Source organism: Eubalaena glacialis, chromosome 12 (genome assembly GCF_028564815.1).
Source record: "Eubalaena glacialis isolate mEubGla1 chromosome 12, mEubGla1.1.hap2.+ XY, whole genome shotgun sequence".
Classification (NCBI taxonomy): Eukaryota; Metazoa; Chordata; class Mammalia; order Artiodactyla; family Balaenidae; genus Eubalaena; species Eubalaena glacialis.
This window is the reverse complement of record NC_083727.1, coordinates 100332972-100350214: the sequence shown is the minus strand read 5'-3', so window position 1 is coordinate 100350214 and position 17243 is coordinate 100332972. Positions and strand designations below refer to the sequence as shown.

The 17243-nt window shown below is 36.5% G+C and overlaps 1 protein-coding gene across 5 annotated transcripts in view; it reads right to left on the bottom strand.

Moving 5' to 3' along the window:
- Nucleotides 1-17243, bottom strand: part of MEI4 (meiotic double-stranded break formation protein 4) — a 230445-nt gene that overhangs the window by 3856 nt on the left and 209346 nt on the right. Inside the window, exons 5-6 of one of the 5 annotated variants that reach the window (XR_009702933.1) lie at nt 3747-3868; nt 3566-3590 (exon numbers count right to left, since the gene is read on the bottom strand). The exons of 2 other annotated variants lie outside the window; for them this stretch is intronic. Coding sequence is in view for 1 of the 3 variants with exons in the window: in XM_061207360.1 (XP_061063343.1) it covers nt 6672-6719 (48 nt within the window). In the remaining 2 variants the exon portion in view is untranslated. Of the gene's footprint in view, nt 1-3565; nt 3591-3746; nt 3869-6631; nt 6720-17243 lie in introns of those variants that run through there. 2 more of the 5 variants (XR_009702934.1, XM_061207360.1) reach the window with 2 other exon arrangements.

Sequence of the window (17243 nt, the reverse complement as noted above, 5' to 3'; positions counted from 1 at the left end):
CTTCAGTAGTCCCATCACTACTTCTTATACCTAATCCCATTTTATACAGCAGGGGACCTTCAGAAGAGGAAATACTTTCCTGGTAGGAAAATCACCATGTATTTTTGTAGGTCGCTTTTAGAATTAAATATTTCTTATGATTATTTTTCTGTTTCTGAGTTGGGCTTGAGAAAGTCAAAGTATCCAAATATTTATTTAAATAGTAAAAAAAAATAATATTTCTTTACATGCTGCAAAATTTTATTTCAAAACTTAGATTATGAAATTAAGGCTATAGACATGGTGCCAGTTTCCTAATTGTTGTTTCAGCTGAAATTCAGTTAAGGTTAACTTGATATTTTTATAAAGGCTTATTATCCTTGAAGCAGACATATCTACTTGCTTACTCCATACCCATTTCTCCCTCATTTTTCATCAACAGAACCCCAGTTTTGTTCAGAATGACAACGGATCAACAAAAAATGTATATTTTCCAGTCTCTCTTAAGGCTAATTCTGGTCAAAGAAATGGAAATATAAGTAACTGGGTGGGGCTTCTGGGAAAGTGCTTTAATAGCAGGCAAAATCTGGTGGAATGCACTTTTGCCTTCTCTCTTCACCATTGGTCCTGCTTGGAAATACAGATGTAATACTTGGAGGTCCAGCAGCCTTGTTGTGAGCCTGAGGATGAAGGCTGCCCATGGATAAGTAGAAAGGGCCAGATTCTGGATGGCACTGTGCAGCTCAATATACCCATGCAGGATGGCTGTACCTTCCCGCACTGTGCTGGGGCTCCCTTCTTCCATTTTGGTCTTTTAAAATCGGAAGCTTGAGACTTAATCTAGGCAGGAAGGAAACTCTTAAGTTTCCTTTGTCTTGAAAAGGTGCTGCTTGCTGCTGTCTCTGACACAGAAAGGATAGAGATGGCTAAAGGGACAAAAACAGTCACACTCCTTGGCAGCTGATCATGTAGCAAAAGGTACTGTACATTTAAGGTGTGGCTTGCAGTTTGGATGCTTATATTTAATGCTGAAAAATATGAAAATGTAAATAGTTCACTAAATTCAACACTTTGACAATTTAAGTGTGCTAACCAAGGGCATGCAGAAGTGCAGTCTGACTCTTTCAGAAATAAGCATGCTGCTACGGAAAGGGTAAAAACACAACACGACATTTTTCTTATTGCTCCAAATGTAAGAGATGAAGGAGAAAACTGGATCATTAAAGGGCAGAAAACCAAGTCAAAGAGTATAGGTGCGTGGCCTAAATGTTAAATTAAATGTTCACGGACTATAATATGCCATTGGCTCAGTATCCCACATGCCAGATTTTATTAGACAGAAGCAATAAGTAAGATACAATTAAAACAGGCAATTTCTAAAAGAATGAATTCAACACAATACTTTAAAGGAAAAGGTCAGTTGTCTACATGATAATTAAGTGAAAAACTTGCCCCTAAGTTTTAATAACTTTTAGCCTTTTTCATCTACTAGAAGGCAGTAGATTTCAGTCAAGGAGCTGAGGAGGATGAAAGTTAACTCTTTAGCAGCTGTTTACGAAGCAGCTTGCAGCTTCTGAAGCACACGAGAAGGTGATGAAAGAGCCCAGTGCAATACTGCACGCGGCCATGCTAGCAACAGTGCCTGAGAACAGAGTAGGAGAACCGCATGCATATTATATATCATCTATATAAAATATAAATCACACACACACACAATCGATGAACTTATGGTTGCAATAGAGCCCTGGCAACCTGGGTGCCAGACCCATACCGAGGGAGTATAAGGCAAAAGGCTGATAGAGCAGAGTGTAGTTAGTTAATTAGGGAAGATTTCCTAGAGAAGAATTGTGAGCCAAGGCCCAAAGGGAGTGAGGGGTATAGACTGGTGAATCACCTTTTGACCAAAGTGTCAGGTCAAAAAGAATAAAAAGGATTCAATGGATATTAATCCATTTTGCTTTAACAGATAATGGTATAGTTATCTGCCTAAAATGTTGCATCCTAGAGACTGGTTCTAAGGGGCTTATGTCTAATTTGTAGGTAACTTAGATGAAAAGTTCTAAACTATTAAAATTACTAGCATTTAGGATCTTGATATTTTGCCGTGTTTCCAGTGGGAAGTAGTTTAATCTTTCAGTATAAATCTGAAAGATTTATACATAAAAATATCAATGAAAGGAACAAACATAACAGAATTTTTAAAAAATCTGTCATAATTAGCCTTGTTTAAAGATGATGGTTTTCTCATTAACCAATTTTACCTACTTTTCTCAAATCTGTTTCTTGAGGCTGAATATTAAAAACACAGCACAGGATCACAAATTTTCAAGTAAGTATTATCTATTGTCATTTATCATCATCATCATCATTATTATCGTCATCATCATCATCATCGTTATGTTTTTACCCAAAGTGAAAAAGATATCATCCCTATCCATAAGGTACTTTGAACCTAGAGGAAAGCTACTGGTGTTATTCAAGTACTGTACTATGGTCAACTGTTGGGGGCGTTTCACGTTCACTGTGAACTGTTCCTGTAGAGATGTGTAAGAACCTGATGATGCACCTTCATCTACTCTCCTCTACCAAGAAAATCCTTCATGAATAGCAGTCATCTAGCAGCAATTCCTTCTTGCATAGAAGGGTGGTAACAAGGAACCTAAATGTGAGACGATTATTTTAAAGTCTTTCTGATATTAGAAGGCCCTGAAGTAGGCGTAGGTGTGGGTTAAACACGGCGTCTTATAGGAAATAGAAAGAGGTCCAGTTATTTGACTAGTGTGAGCTGCATCAACTTGTTCATCTGTTCTAGTGGTAGGCTGGTAAAAATGACCCTCTAAGCAGTATGCCCTTTTGGTGACTAACTCAATAACATCACAGATTAAACCCCAAGTGCTTTAAATTTTATATTTGCACATTTCTCTGGGGAAATCTCCTGTGGTTTGACTCCTATTCATCCCTTTCTTGGTCATCAGAAGAGCAGATTGTTGGACATAATAATAAGATAGATCCCACATCAATTTTAATTCTCAAATCTCTTCATGTAAAGAACAGAGAGTTCCCGATACAGGGACAAAGCCTTTCTTTGTTCTATGAGATCCCCTGAGTCAACTTGAAGTAGCTTTACCCTGCATCCCCACTGCTTTCTTAGGATCTGCGCCCTTAATTACGGGGCCATCAACCCCACTCGGAGAAACGTTTTCACTATTTTATACCACAATATTAAACTTACTCTCAGGCTGGAAATGCCTTTCAAGCATTTTGAGAAGCAAACAGATCATTTATTTGTCTGGACTTCCATCACAGTAGTTCTTGACAAAGCAGTACAAACCGGATGCCTTTGTTATTATTATAAGAGTCTATTAAGTGAAAGAACAGGGCTCACAGACTGGAATAAAAGTAGCTGAATTCATTAAGGATGAATTTAGCTGCGAATACTTAGCACTTTATGACGTTATGTTTCTGCCTGCCTCACGCGCCTCCTCTCTTGCTTCAGTCCTGTTACAAGCACTGATTGGGTACCTTCAAATGTCAGACCCCACGGTGAGTGCTGAGAACGCAGAGGTGAATAGGACAGGATCCCTACCTGTAGGAGAGCTCCTCGTATGCATCTAGGGAGACAAAGAAGTAGAAAATAATGGCAATGCAGAGTGCGTGCATGCTATAAGGGCTATAGAGGAACTCTAAAGATAGTTGAGTCACATGTGTGAGAAGACACTGAAGGGCAGGAAATGAGTTGGTCATGAATGATCACCCTGTAGGCTCACCTCCTTCTGCATGCGATGGCAGGATTCTTTTGGAGAGATGACGTGAAAGTTATTGTCAGCATAGGCCAACACCTGTTTGGCTTCTACCACAGGGCTCTCAGTCTCTGGTCCGTCCGTATGCACTGAGGCAAGAGAGCAGCAGAGAGAGAGCTTAAAGGGGGAGTTGGGGGGTGTCAGCATTCTCTGCAACAGCTCACTCGGCACAGACCCCCCCCGCCCTCAGCCTTCTTTAAGGCAGTGGAACCAGACCCATCTGACTGGTGCATGCAGTCAAAGGCCAAGTCAGGTCTATATGTTAAGAAAATCTTGAAGACTGTGTTTGGTTCCATGAGGTCTACAGTCACTTACATGCCTGACACTTATCTTCCTGAAGGAAGGCACGGAGAACAAGAGAAATAATGACGAAAGTATAATTCTTGGGAGAGAATGCACTGCTTCACTAAGTTAAGCCACCCCGGCCATGCAGTTCAGACACCGCGTGAGAAGAAATCAGAGCTGGTGAAATGTCTGATATATATTAGAAACAGAGATCCACATGGCCATTATTTATGGCAAACACATGTCCAAATAGCCAGTGGGGATAAAATCAACAAGAAACTTTCTTCTTTAGGACTCTAAATAAAGACTATCCAAGACAGCATCAAAACCTGCCCAACCAGGCAGAAGGCAGGAACCAGATTTGCTGGAGTAGAATCGATGACCACCCAGACTAAAAAAGAATCTCCTAGAGGCTGCTTAGCTAAGCTTTGATAAATGTGCCAAAGTAAGCAAGAAATGTAGATACATTTTTAAGAGCACTGGATCCAAAGCCCAAGATTAGTGACAACAAGGGGCTGGAGTCATAAGTGACCAGATCCTTTCCAATACTTTTGTTTGGAAACTGAAAGCTAACTTTGGCCTCAGGTAAATCTACTAATTATCTCCCAAAGCACAACTGAACGGGGTTGTATTTACAGAAATTAAAAGCCAACACATTTGTCCCTTTTTCTTCCTATTTTAAACATGTGTCACCACTGATTCAATGAAATCATTTTATCAGAACTTGCTTTCAAAGGCTAAGTGAAACTGCACAACAGCCAGGAAAGTCTGGAAACACAAAAGAGAAAAAACTGAATGTGTTCTCATGAACATTTATTGACATAGAGACTGTGTCTATAGCAAAGTGAGTACTGCATTTCTTGTTCTTTTGTTCTTTTTTAAAAATCAACTGACCACCATTTCTCTTTTATTTAAAATCAGATTTTTTGAGCTATAATTAATTGACATACAGTAAAATTTACCCTTTTTATGTGTTTGGTATCATGAATTTGATAAGTTACTTTTAAGAACAAAGAAATGTCATAATAGAAATAATCTTTGAATAAAAGAAAAAGCAATCGTGCTATAGCCATGTGATATTGTTTAACAACATTTTAAATGTTTTGCTACCTTCTAGTTGATTTTTTATTAAAATATATATAAAACATTTAAGTGTTTTTTTTACTACTATATGAAATACTTCTATAACCATGATTATAGTAACTATAATTTGTTACTTGAAGATAATCTAGAGAATTTTTTTAAAAGAAAAGATCCATATGTAATGCAGAAAGTTTAGGAGAAGGCACTAGACTTCAAACTATGAGACAGTTATCTGGTTTGACTATTTTCATTACCTTTGTGCTGAGAGGCTGCTGGGGAAATTTATCTGTTACGAAAGTGCTAAGTGGTCCTACAGAAGGCTTTGGTGTGTTAGTGCTGGTGAAAGTCGCTACCTGATGACAAACGTAAAGAAAGGAATATAGAACCAGAGGACCTAACCTTCCGTGTCTCCTTCAAAGAACATCTCTTCAGTAGCTACAGCCAACCGCATGCTGAGATGGAAATTATACAAAGATGACTAGAAGTATGGCTTCATATCCTTTAGGCATCACGGTTCAAGGTGGAATTACATATGTGAATAAGCAGAATACAGTGGGATGTATATTGTAAGAGTGTTATTGTATTTGCATTGCTCCTGGAGGAGTCACAGTCAAAAACATGAAGAATGCGCTCAGCACATAATCTCAATGGAGAATAACGCTAAATGCCTCTGTTTTAAACTAGCAGTGGCTTACAAGGAAAATTAAATACGTTATGGGGAATTAAGTTAACTTAAATGCACTGAAAATAAAACAAGCGGGAGAACAACTCAGTATACATATATTAATACACAGGTTATAAAAGTGTGTCTCATCTTTTTTAGATACATGTTGCAAAACGAAAATCAAGTATCCTGAGGAGTACCCACATTTATAGGACAGGTCAGTCAGTTTGCTTCACCAGCGCTGTATCGACTTGGTTATATGCTTTATAAGCAATTATTTCAGGAAAAAGAAAACGTTCCCAAGTAAGTTGACTATCATTGGTTAATTAATTTCAAAGAAATGTTTGAAATAAACACTGACCACATTTTAAATGTAACTGTATTTCTTCCTGAATTTTAGTCTGAAATTACAATAAATTTTACCTTTTTTAGAAACTAAACTATGCTGCTAACATTAGAAAAGTGATTGATTCTTTATTCAAACTTAACCCCAAAATGTAATATCTGGATCTGATATAAAAATGACATTAAAACTTTAAGATGATATATTTCACTAACACAACCAAAAAACTCTCCAAATACTTCAAGAAAGTGGCTTCAGCAATGAAAAATGAATATTTCATTCAAAAACTTTTTCATACTCTAATTTATAATGTAAGGAAATACAGCAGTTTTTTGTAAAATGTTCCATTTGGGGGAATAAGAAGCCAACTTCTCCGGATGTCCAACTTCCAGACATCAAGTATCTTGGAATTTGCAGACCCTGAGACAGTGAAATGTCCACCAGGAGACAATTCCTGGTGGACTGAGCACGTGACTCTGCAGGAGGGTCTCCGGGTCCTCACTCAGATCCTCTCAACTCACTTCAGGGGCTCATTCTGAAGGTAACAAGGACAGAGGAGGAAGTCCTGCTAGAGGAAAGGAAAAGAAGTGAGAACTGACAGCAAAGCAAAAACTATAAAACTCAGACTGGGTCTTCTAGAATGGAAAAGGAGCTCTGTATGCTTGAATGTGCCTCCAAGGACATAACTAACACTGCACAATTCAAAAGCAGATGATGGGTATGACAAATGTATAAATGATGCTTGATTCATTCAGTTTAATAAATTGAATTTACTATAGCATTCCATTAAAATGTTAAAGTTTAAAAAGTATCTTATTCATGTGGGAAATTTTCTCATGCAGAATAGTTAATTTTTGTAGTGATTTTAGATGATGTGATGTACCATCAAATAACGTTACTTATTTTAGCCTAAATAATATGTTTCTGAGTGTTATCCACAGAAAATTACTACAAAATAGTTATTCTTGGCAAGTATACTAGAAAGTTTAGTAGCAGTGTCTTTTCAAAGATACATTGCATTTTAAGAAAACTCAGAGATATCGTATGCTAACACATATATATGGAATCTAAAAAAAAAACCAAAAAAGGTCATGAAGAACCTAGGGACAAGACGGGAATAAAGATGCAGACCTACTAGAGAATGGACTTGAGGACATGGGGAGAGGGAAGGGTAAGCTGTGACAAAGTGAGAGAGTGGCATGGACATATATACACTACCAAACGTAAAATAGATAGCTAGTGGGAAGCAACTGCATAGCACAGGGAGATCAGCTCTGTGCTTTGTGACCACCTAGAGGGGTGGGATAGGGAGGGTGGGAGGGAGGGAGACGCAAGAGGGAAGAGATATGGGAACATATGTATATGTATAACTGATTCACTTTGCTATAAAGCAGAAACTAACACACCATTGTAAAGCAATTATACTCCAATAAAGATGTAAAAAAAAAACCAAAAAACTCAGAGTACCCAAACTATATACACAACTAATTTTAGAAAAAATGTGCATGTATTACACATACACACATACATATGTTTATATGTGTGTATACGATTGCATATAATTAATATGGACATAATTACTTATTTTTAATGATTCATGAGTATGTATATAATATCTTTGCAGCAATAATGTTTTATATACATAGTCTTCAAGCAATTACCTTTAAGGAAAAACCTGCATAGGCTTCCATTAAATAAGAACTTTGGTTTAAAGGTATATTATTTTTCATAAAAGTGTAGGAAAAAAAGTTCAGTAAGCACATATTGTATAATGAAGCATTTGTCTGGTCTTTGTCCTTGGAATATCCTGAGTGAAAGGAGTGTCTTTGTTATTCATGGTGGGCCCTTGGCTCCTACTTGACATTATGCTAATGAGATGAGTCAGTATAGGGGTTGGTCACCTGCATTACCAACCATGTAATCAAAAGATTGAGGCTTTGAGCCAGCCTGACCTCTGCGGAGCAGGGGGCTGGAGACTGAGTTCAATCATGTGGCCAATCATTCAATCAATCACGGCTACATAAGAAAGTCCAATAAAAACTCTGGAAAATGATGCTGAGTGGAACTTCCTGGTTGGTGAACACCCTGATATACCTGGAGGGCGCTGCACCCTGATTCCAGGAGGGGAGGGCACATAAGTTCTATGCTTAGGACCCTCCCAGACCTCACACTGTGTGTCTCTTCATTTGGCTGATCCTGTATAACACTTTCCTGAGTCCTGTGAGTCACTCTGTTAAATTATCAAGCCCAGGGGGGCAGTAGGAGTTCCCCCACATTTGTAGCCAGTCGGTCAGAAGTGCAGACCCCTAAGCCAGTGGCTGGCACCTGAAATGAGGGCAGTCGTGTTGGGGACCGTGTCTTTACCCTGTGAGGTCTGCACTAAGTCCAGGTGGCTAGCATCAGAACTGAACTGATCTGGAACACACCAGTCTGTCTTGAAGTTGACGCAAGTTACACGAAGGTGTTCAAAAGATCTAAGAAGTCACAAGAATGTAAAATAAATTTCCCAAGGTTTCTTCCTCATCTTTCACACTTGTTTTTACTGAGGTGTAACATAGAATGCTATATTAGTTTCAGGTGTACAACAGAAATAATTCGATATCTGATATATGTGAATTGGTCGCCACAATAAGTCTAGTTAACATCCATCACCACCATACAGTTACAAATGTTTTTTTCTTCTGATGAGGACTTTTAAGATTTACTGTCTTAGCAATTTTCAAATATGCAGTACAGTATTATTAACCACAGTTACCATGCTGTACATTACATCCTCATGACATGTATTTTATAACTAGAAGTCTGTACCTTTTGACCACCTTAACCAATTTCACCCATCCCCACTCCCCTGGCCTGTTGTATCTATGAGCTTGCTTTTTTCGGTTCGCTTATTTTGTTACCATCCATCACCATACAGTTGACCCCCTTCACCGATTTTGCCCACTTCTAACCCCCTTCCCCTCTGATAACCACTAATCTGATCTCTGTATCTATGAGTTTGTTTTTTTTGTTTGTTTTGTTCTTTTAGATTCCATATATGAGTGAAATCATACACATTTCACTTAATATAATACCTTCAAGGTCCATCCACGTTGTGGAATATGGCAGGGCTTCATTCTTTTTAATGGCTGAGCAGTATTCCATTGTATTCATATACCACATCTTTATCCATTCATCATCCATCAGTGAACACCTAGGTTGTTTCCATATCTTGGCTCTCATGAATAATGCCACAATGAACATTGGCATGCACGTATCTCTTTGAATTAGTGTTTTGTGTTCTTTGGATAAACACCCAGAAGTGGAATAACTGGGTCATTCTTTATTTTTCGAGGAATCTCCATACTGTTTTCCATTGTGGCTGTACCAATTTACAGTCCTTCCAAAACGTACAAGCATTCCTTTTGCTCCACAGCCTACCAACATTTGTAATTTCTTGTCTTTTTGATAATAGTCATTCTAACAAATGTGAGGTGATCTCATTGTAGTTTTGATTTGCATTTCCCTAATAACTGGTGATGTTGGGCATTTTTTTCATGCACCTGTTGGCCATGTGTATATCTTCTTTGAAAAAAAAGTCTACTCAGATCCTTTGCCCATTTTTAATCAGATTGTTTTTTTTTGTTGTTGTTGTGTTGTATAAATTCTATATATTTTGGATATTAACCCCTTAACGAATATGATCTGAAAATATTTCTGATTCAGTTGGTGGCCTTTTAATTTTAATCATGGTTTCCTTCACTGTGCAGAAGCTTTTTAGTTGAATGGAATCTCATGTTTATTTTTGCTTTTATTTCCCTTACTTTTGGAGCTAGATTCACAACAACATCGCTAAGACCAATGTAAATGAGTTTCTGCCTATGTTTTCTTCTAGAAATTTTATGGTTTCTGGTCTTACATTCAAGTCTTTAATCCATTTTTAATTTTTGTGTATAGTGTAAGATAGTGGTCTAGTTTCATTCTTTCACATGTGGCTGTCTAGTTTTCCCAACACCATTTACTGATGAGATTGTCCTTTCTCCACTGCATGTTCTTTGCTATTTTGTTGTAAATTAATTGTCCATACATGTGTGGGTTTATATCTGGGCTCTCTATTCTGTTCCATTGATCTGTGTGTCTTTTTTGTTGCACCAGTACAATGCTGTTTTTATTACTGTAGCTTTGTATTACAGTTTGAAAAACACGGAGTATTATATCTCCAGCTTTGTTCTTTTTTCTCAAACTGTTTCACCTATTCAGGGTCTTTTGTGGTTCCATATGAATTTTAGGATTATTTGCACTAGTTCTGTGAAATATGCCATTGGAATTTTGATAGGGATTGCACTGAATCTGTAGATTGCTTTAGGTAGTATGGGCAACATTTTAACAATATTAATTCTTCTAATCCAAGAACGTGGAATACCTTTCCATCTACTTGTGTCTTTTTTGCTTTCTTTCATTAGTATCTTATCATTTTCAGGATACAGTTCTTTCACCTCCTTGGTTAAATTTATTTCTAGGTATTTTATTCTATTTGATGCCATTATAAATGAGATTTTCTTAATTTCCCATTCTGATAGTTCATTATTAGTATATAGAAACAACATGATTTCTGTACATTGATTTCGTATCCTGTGACTTTCCTGAATTCATTTATTAGTTCTAACAGATTTTTTGGTGGAGTCTTCAGGGTTTTCTATACGTAGTATCATGTCACCTACAAATAGTGGCAGTTTTACGTCTTCCTTTCTGATTTGGATGACAGTTAATTCTTTTTCTTACATAATTAGTGTAGCTAAGACTACCAAAACCATATTGAACAAAAGTGATGAGAGTGGGCATCCTTGTCTTGTTTCTGATCTTAGAGGAAAAGCTTTCAGCCTTTCACCTTTGAGTATGATGTTAGCTATTGGTTTTTCATATATGGTCTTTACTTTGTTGAGGTACATTCCCTCTGTACCCAGTTTGTTGACAGTTGTTATGATAAATGGATGTTGAATTTTATCATGTGCTTTTTCTGCATCTAATGAGATGATTTTTACTCTTCATTTTGTTAATTTGATGGATCATGATGATTGCTTTGCAGATGTTGAACCATCCTTGTATCTCTGGAGTAAATCCCACCTGATCATGTTGTATGAGCCTTTTAATGTATTGTTGGATTCAGTTTGCTAATATTTTGTCGATAATTTCTGCATCAGTGTTCATCAGGGATATTGGCCTGATATTGCTCTAAGTGACAAGAATACAAATAAATTTTGCAAAATTTTCACCTCATATTTCATATTCTAGTGATCTCACATAGTACTGTTTAATTAGGCGCCCCTTGCTGTTTAAAACCCTTTCACACCATCAATTAGATGTCTCTTCCTCCAGCTCAAAATCTTTCAATTAGATCAAAACATGGCATAAGCAGTCCAAAAGGTAAATATTTATAACTAACAAAGGTAAATATTCCCACAATATTTATGTCTGCTTGTTGTCCTGCTTCTCTGGAGCTTTTCTGTTTTTCATCAATAATAAAATCTGTGTCATTCTAAGGCACAGCTGCCCCACCAGAATAGCTTTTCTGGGATAGCGGAAGTACATCGAACAGTGTCTGTTCTCTTTGCTCTGGGTTTGCTCTCCACACTTTCAGGGTCCAAATATGGATTCTGGGGGATCGAATGTGAATGGAGAGACAAAACCAGAAGATCAAGACCACACTCAAATAGATTTACTTGCTTTTCCTAATGAAACCAAGGTGTAAAAGCAGCGACAAAAAGCCCCCAATGTGGAGAAATCAAATTATGTGTTTCTACAAATTTGATCTAAGCTATTATTCAACATATACAATGAGTCAGACAGAAGTCATTAGAAAGAAAAATTTTAATTTCCATTTGCCATGATTTTAGACAATAAATTTTTTAAATTAGTGTACTTTGTCTAGTGTTTTTTGCTAAACACTAGACCTAGGAGTTTTTTCCAGAAGAAAGAGTTCTGTTATTGGAGAATTTGGAAAACAGTGCATACTACAACTCTCCTCTCCTAATTCATATTGAAATTTTTAGAAAGCTTCAGCAAATTAATCAGTTTAATACAGCATTTTGAACATATAACACTTTTTAATTTATTCATGGAGAATTAGCATTCTGCAGAACATATTGTTGACATTAATAGATGACAATAAATATCTGACAGGCTTTAAAAGACAGTAATGGAATCACAGGAAAAGATATCTAGCTATTTTCAAATGTTAAAGACAAATATGGGATCATACTTGTCTGATATCAGTAAATATATTTATTCCAAAAATTGAGAAATCATGTCCATGGGCTGCATATTTAATTTTAATGGAAAATTTCATATAAAATCGATTTGATTTTCTAAGTGTAGAATTTGTATTTTCTAGTGCAGAGCTAAAGGACCACTTCACTAAGGTGAACAACTCAGAAAGGAAAATTTCTATCCATTTCCCTGGAATTGTTTTTTTTTTTTTTTAAGAGAAATCCATTTGTAAGCTTTCAAGCATTTTCCTTGTGTTTCAAAAAGACATTTACATTCCCCCAAAGCCAGCTTGTTTCTGAAGTGTGCAGAGAAGGATGGGTGATGTCTTCTTTCATAAGTAGTGTCACCCAGAAGGTCAAGAACACTTTGCTAAGTTCTTTGCAGATTCTTTCAGAATAAGCAAAAAGAACAGTGGAATTCTTTTCTTTTTATTCATACTTTTATGTTTAACATAAATCTTTGGGAAAGGTGGAATGTTGCCCCTATTAATTTTCCCCCCAAAGTTACAATTATTAAAACACATTCTTTATGAAAAATGGCATAAGTATAAAAATGTATAAATAATTTTTAAAATATCCACAATACTACTACCAAGAGAAACACACAAAGTTCTTGCCATGATAGTCATTATACCCTTGCAAAGTATACATAGACATTAAATGAGTGATTACCTAAATAATTTATCATTCCAATTGTGTTAAGTGTTACGATGGAAAAATGTAGTTCTCTGAACGCAGAAAGACCTCCACTTATTCCCACAATATTTATGTCTGCTTGTTGTTCCGCTTCTCTGGAGCTTTTCTGTTTTTCATCAATAATAAAATCTATGTCATTCTAAGGCACAGCTGCCCCACCAGAATAGCTTTTCTGGGATAGTGGAAGTACATCGAACAGTGTCTGTTCTCTTTGCTCTGGGTTTGCTCTAGACACTTTCAGGGTCCAAATATGGATTCTGGGGGATCGAATGTGAAGGCTCAACTACTCAGGGAAGAGCATTCCTTAAAACAGACCCCGAGGCCCTTGTTCTCATGAACTTCCACAGATCATTCCTAGCATGGCACGTCCTCGTTGTACAGATCGAATCCAAGACAACTTCTAAAGCAGCAGCACAAGTCTACACTGAAGATGGCTACAAAGGTCACTGGTAGGAGGGCGTTCTTCTCTGCTCAACCACTAATGGGGCAGCTGCAGCATGTAGAGAGGGACTTCTCAACCTTTATATGAGGCAAGGATGCTGTTTACTGTGAAATGCTGTGAGGATGCTATGAAAGGATGCTGTGAAATCAAAGATGTAAGCTTGCATGGCCTATGTGTTCTAAATTCAGCCTGGGCACAGTTTCAGAGAATACGCAGAAGCTCGATTTAAAGGGGGAATAAAACACTTATGATTAATTTCTAGTTTGGTTGAATTTAAGCCCTGTGATTTGGTGTTTTAAGGGTCGTTGATGTACATGGTGTTTTCTCTACATAATACAAGACAATCCCTACGTGTACTTTTCATGTCATCATTTTCTAATTCTAAATGTTTGACTCAGTTTTAGAGACACAAAAACAGGCAGTTGATATTGAAACTTTAAAAATTTGATAGCCTATAAATATAAAACAGCAACACATTTTGTTTAATACATTTACTTAATATGAGGAAATATTATATACATATTTTATTTTGAATCCAAAAGAAATAAAATGTTTTGTGTATTTATTTGTTTTGGTTAATTTGTTTTCCCAGGTTACTCATGTTTAAAGAGACATTATAGCCTTGTCATGCCAAAGGAATATCTGGTATCCTGAAAAATTCTATCTTCAGTATCACTGAATAAATTTGGATTCTGATTGTTTTTAAATGTTGACAATTGTAGAACAGATATTTAGGTCACTGACTGTGGGATCCTCATGAGATTTCAGATGTTTTCCACCTTAAATGTCTATATGTTGCCACATCATACAGATTCTTACACAAAAACCTGGAATGTAACCTAACCTTTAGAAGGTCCAGACCTAGACCTATACCCTTGTTGTATTAGGTTAAGCCATATCAAATTTTCTATATTTGACAGTTGTGACCTACAAAAACAGCAGCTTTATATGGTTCAATGTAATACTATATGTATGTATCCCTATACCAGTAAACAAAATTTACTTTAATGGTTCATTTGATTAAGAACAAAATGAAAACAAAACGAAAAGACAACCTACGGACTGGGAGAAAATATTTGCAAATGATGCAGCTGATAAGGGCTTAATTTCCAAAATATACAAATAGCTCATACAGCTCAATATCAAAAAAACAAACAACCCAACTGAAAAATAAGCAGAGACCTAAATAGACATTTCTCCAAAAAAGATATACAGATGGCCTATAGGCACATAAAAAGATGCTCAACATCACTAATTATTAGAGAAATGCAAATCAAAACTACAATGAGGTATCAACTCACACTGGTCAGAATGGCCATTATTAAAAAGTCTACAAATAACAAATGCTCAAGAAGGTGTGGAGAAAAGGGAACACTCCTACACTGTTGGTGGGAATGTAAATCAGTACAGCCACTATGGAAAACAGTATGGAGGTTCCTCAAAAAGTAAAAATAGAGTTGCCATATGATTCAGCAATCCCAATCCTGGGCGTACATCCAGACAAAACTACAATTCGAAAAAAATGCATGCACCCCTATGTTCATAGCAGCACTATTTACAATAGCCAAGACATGGAAACAACCTGAATGTCCACTGACACATGAATGGACAAGGAAGAAATGGTATGTATATACAATGGAATATTACTCAGCCATAAAAAAGAAATAATGCCATTTGCAGCAACATGGATGGACCTAGAGATTATCATACTAAGAGAAGTAAGTCAGAAAAAGAAAGACAAATGCCATATGATATCACTTACATGTGGAATCTAAAATATGAAACAAATGAACATGTCTATGAAACAGAAACAGACTGACAGACATAGAGAACACACTTGTGGTTGCTGAGGGGGAGGGGGTGGGGGAGGGATGGATTGGGAGTTTGGGATTAACAGATGCAAACTATTATATACAGAATGGATAAACAACAAGGTCCTACTGTATAGCACAGGGAACTATATTCAATATCCTCTGATAAACCATAACAAAAAAGAACATGAAAAAGTACGTATATATGTATAACTGAATCACTTTGCTGTACAGCAGAAATTAAAACAATACTGTAAATCAACTATACTTCAATAAAAAATGAAATAGAACAAATAAAATAACAAGCCTCTGATCAATATCTGTAGGTCATCTGAAATTAAAACATCTGCTATAAAGTGACTATTTCTGACTTAGCTAGCTAATGGTCAACAATTAATTGCATGAAACTAACTTTTAAAAAGATTGCCATCTAAAGATTTCACCATGTTCCTTTACAATGTATTACTATGCTTACCTTTTCTGAAGACTTCTATGCTCATCTCCTATCTATTAATTGTGCATTTTAGAAATCTATTTCAAATCATTTCCAGTATTCATTAGGAAAAGTCCTATGATGATTATTTATTGTTGAACACTTCAAGTTTGGAATATTGACAATCAATGGTACTTAATTTACTAATTAATTCCTTTTTTTTTGTCACCTACAGGTAGTCAGGCTTTCGAATCAGGGGGTTATTTATTTATTGTAGTAGGGTGTGTGTGTGTGCGTCTCTGGGTGTGTGCATCTGTGTGTGTGTGTGTGTGTCAGGGGTGGGGAGAGAGAGCGCGCGTGAGCAAGAGAGCTATAAATGACAAAACACAGGCAGAAGCCCTTGGAATCAGCTCTTCTCCACCCAGTGACACAGCTGTGCTGCCCATGATGACCACTCAGGGCCCGGTGCAAAGCAGTCTCTCAAAAGTGGTCACAGCAAAGGAATTAATTGATGCATTTTATTGCTAATTTGCTATATTAAATTTTAATTATTAAAGACTGAGTATCATTAAATGCTCTCTTTCCACTTACTTGCATCAGGTTCAACATATTATGACTTCACCTCTATTTCATGGTGAAAGTAGTAATGTGGTTTTCAAAAAAGTCATACCATGGATTATCTTTTCCAAGCAATCTTCTGATTCTCACATCTTTTTTTTTTTTTTTTAAAATGGTGTTTCAATAAGAATAAGAGATTTTTGAGAGGAGGGAGAAACATTCTCACATCTTTTTTTTTTTTTTTTTAAATGGTGTTTCAATAAGAATAAGAGATTTTTGAGAGGAGGGAGAATCATTCTCACATTTTCCAGTGCCTTTTCCAATGCTCCTTACCCAGTGAGTTTTCCAGAAAAGGGGGTTGACTACTCGGTTTCTGGAGCACAGCATTTTCAGCTCTCCAAATCAAAACCAGCAGGGGAACAGATTGAGTCAATGCTTCCCTCAGTCACAGCAACTGATATTTTCAAAACACTCATTTTTCAAATGGCTAGATTTGCCATTTCTGATAATCAATGTTTAAGATGGTTATTCACGTCCTGAACTATAAGCCATCTACTTGAGTATGTATGTGAATTAAAAAGGTTAGCAAACCTAAGCGTGTGAGGAAATCTTCCCTTGTCAGCCATCAACTGTATGACACTCAGGGAAAACAGCATAATTTCTTTCCTTTTGAATACTGGCATTTCAACCTTCAAAAGATTATCTTCCTAAATATTTGGCCAAGGAAATCTGAGCAACGCCATCTGCTAATGGGCTCTTATCAATACAACCTGGAAGAATCGTAAGAAACTTAGAAGGAAAGATATATATATCTTCTGTTTGTAGCTAGTAACACCAAGAGTTAAGTGTGATTCCATTTTATTTGCTTCAGACAAAAATTAAGTATATAGATTATATATATATA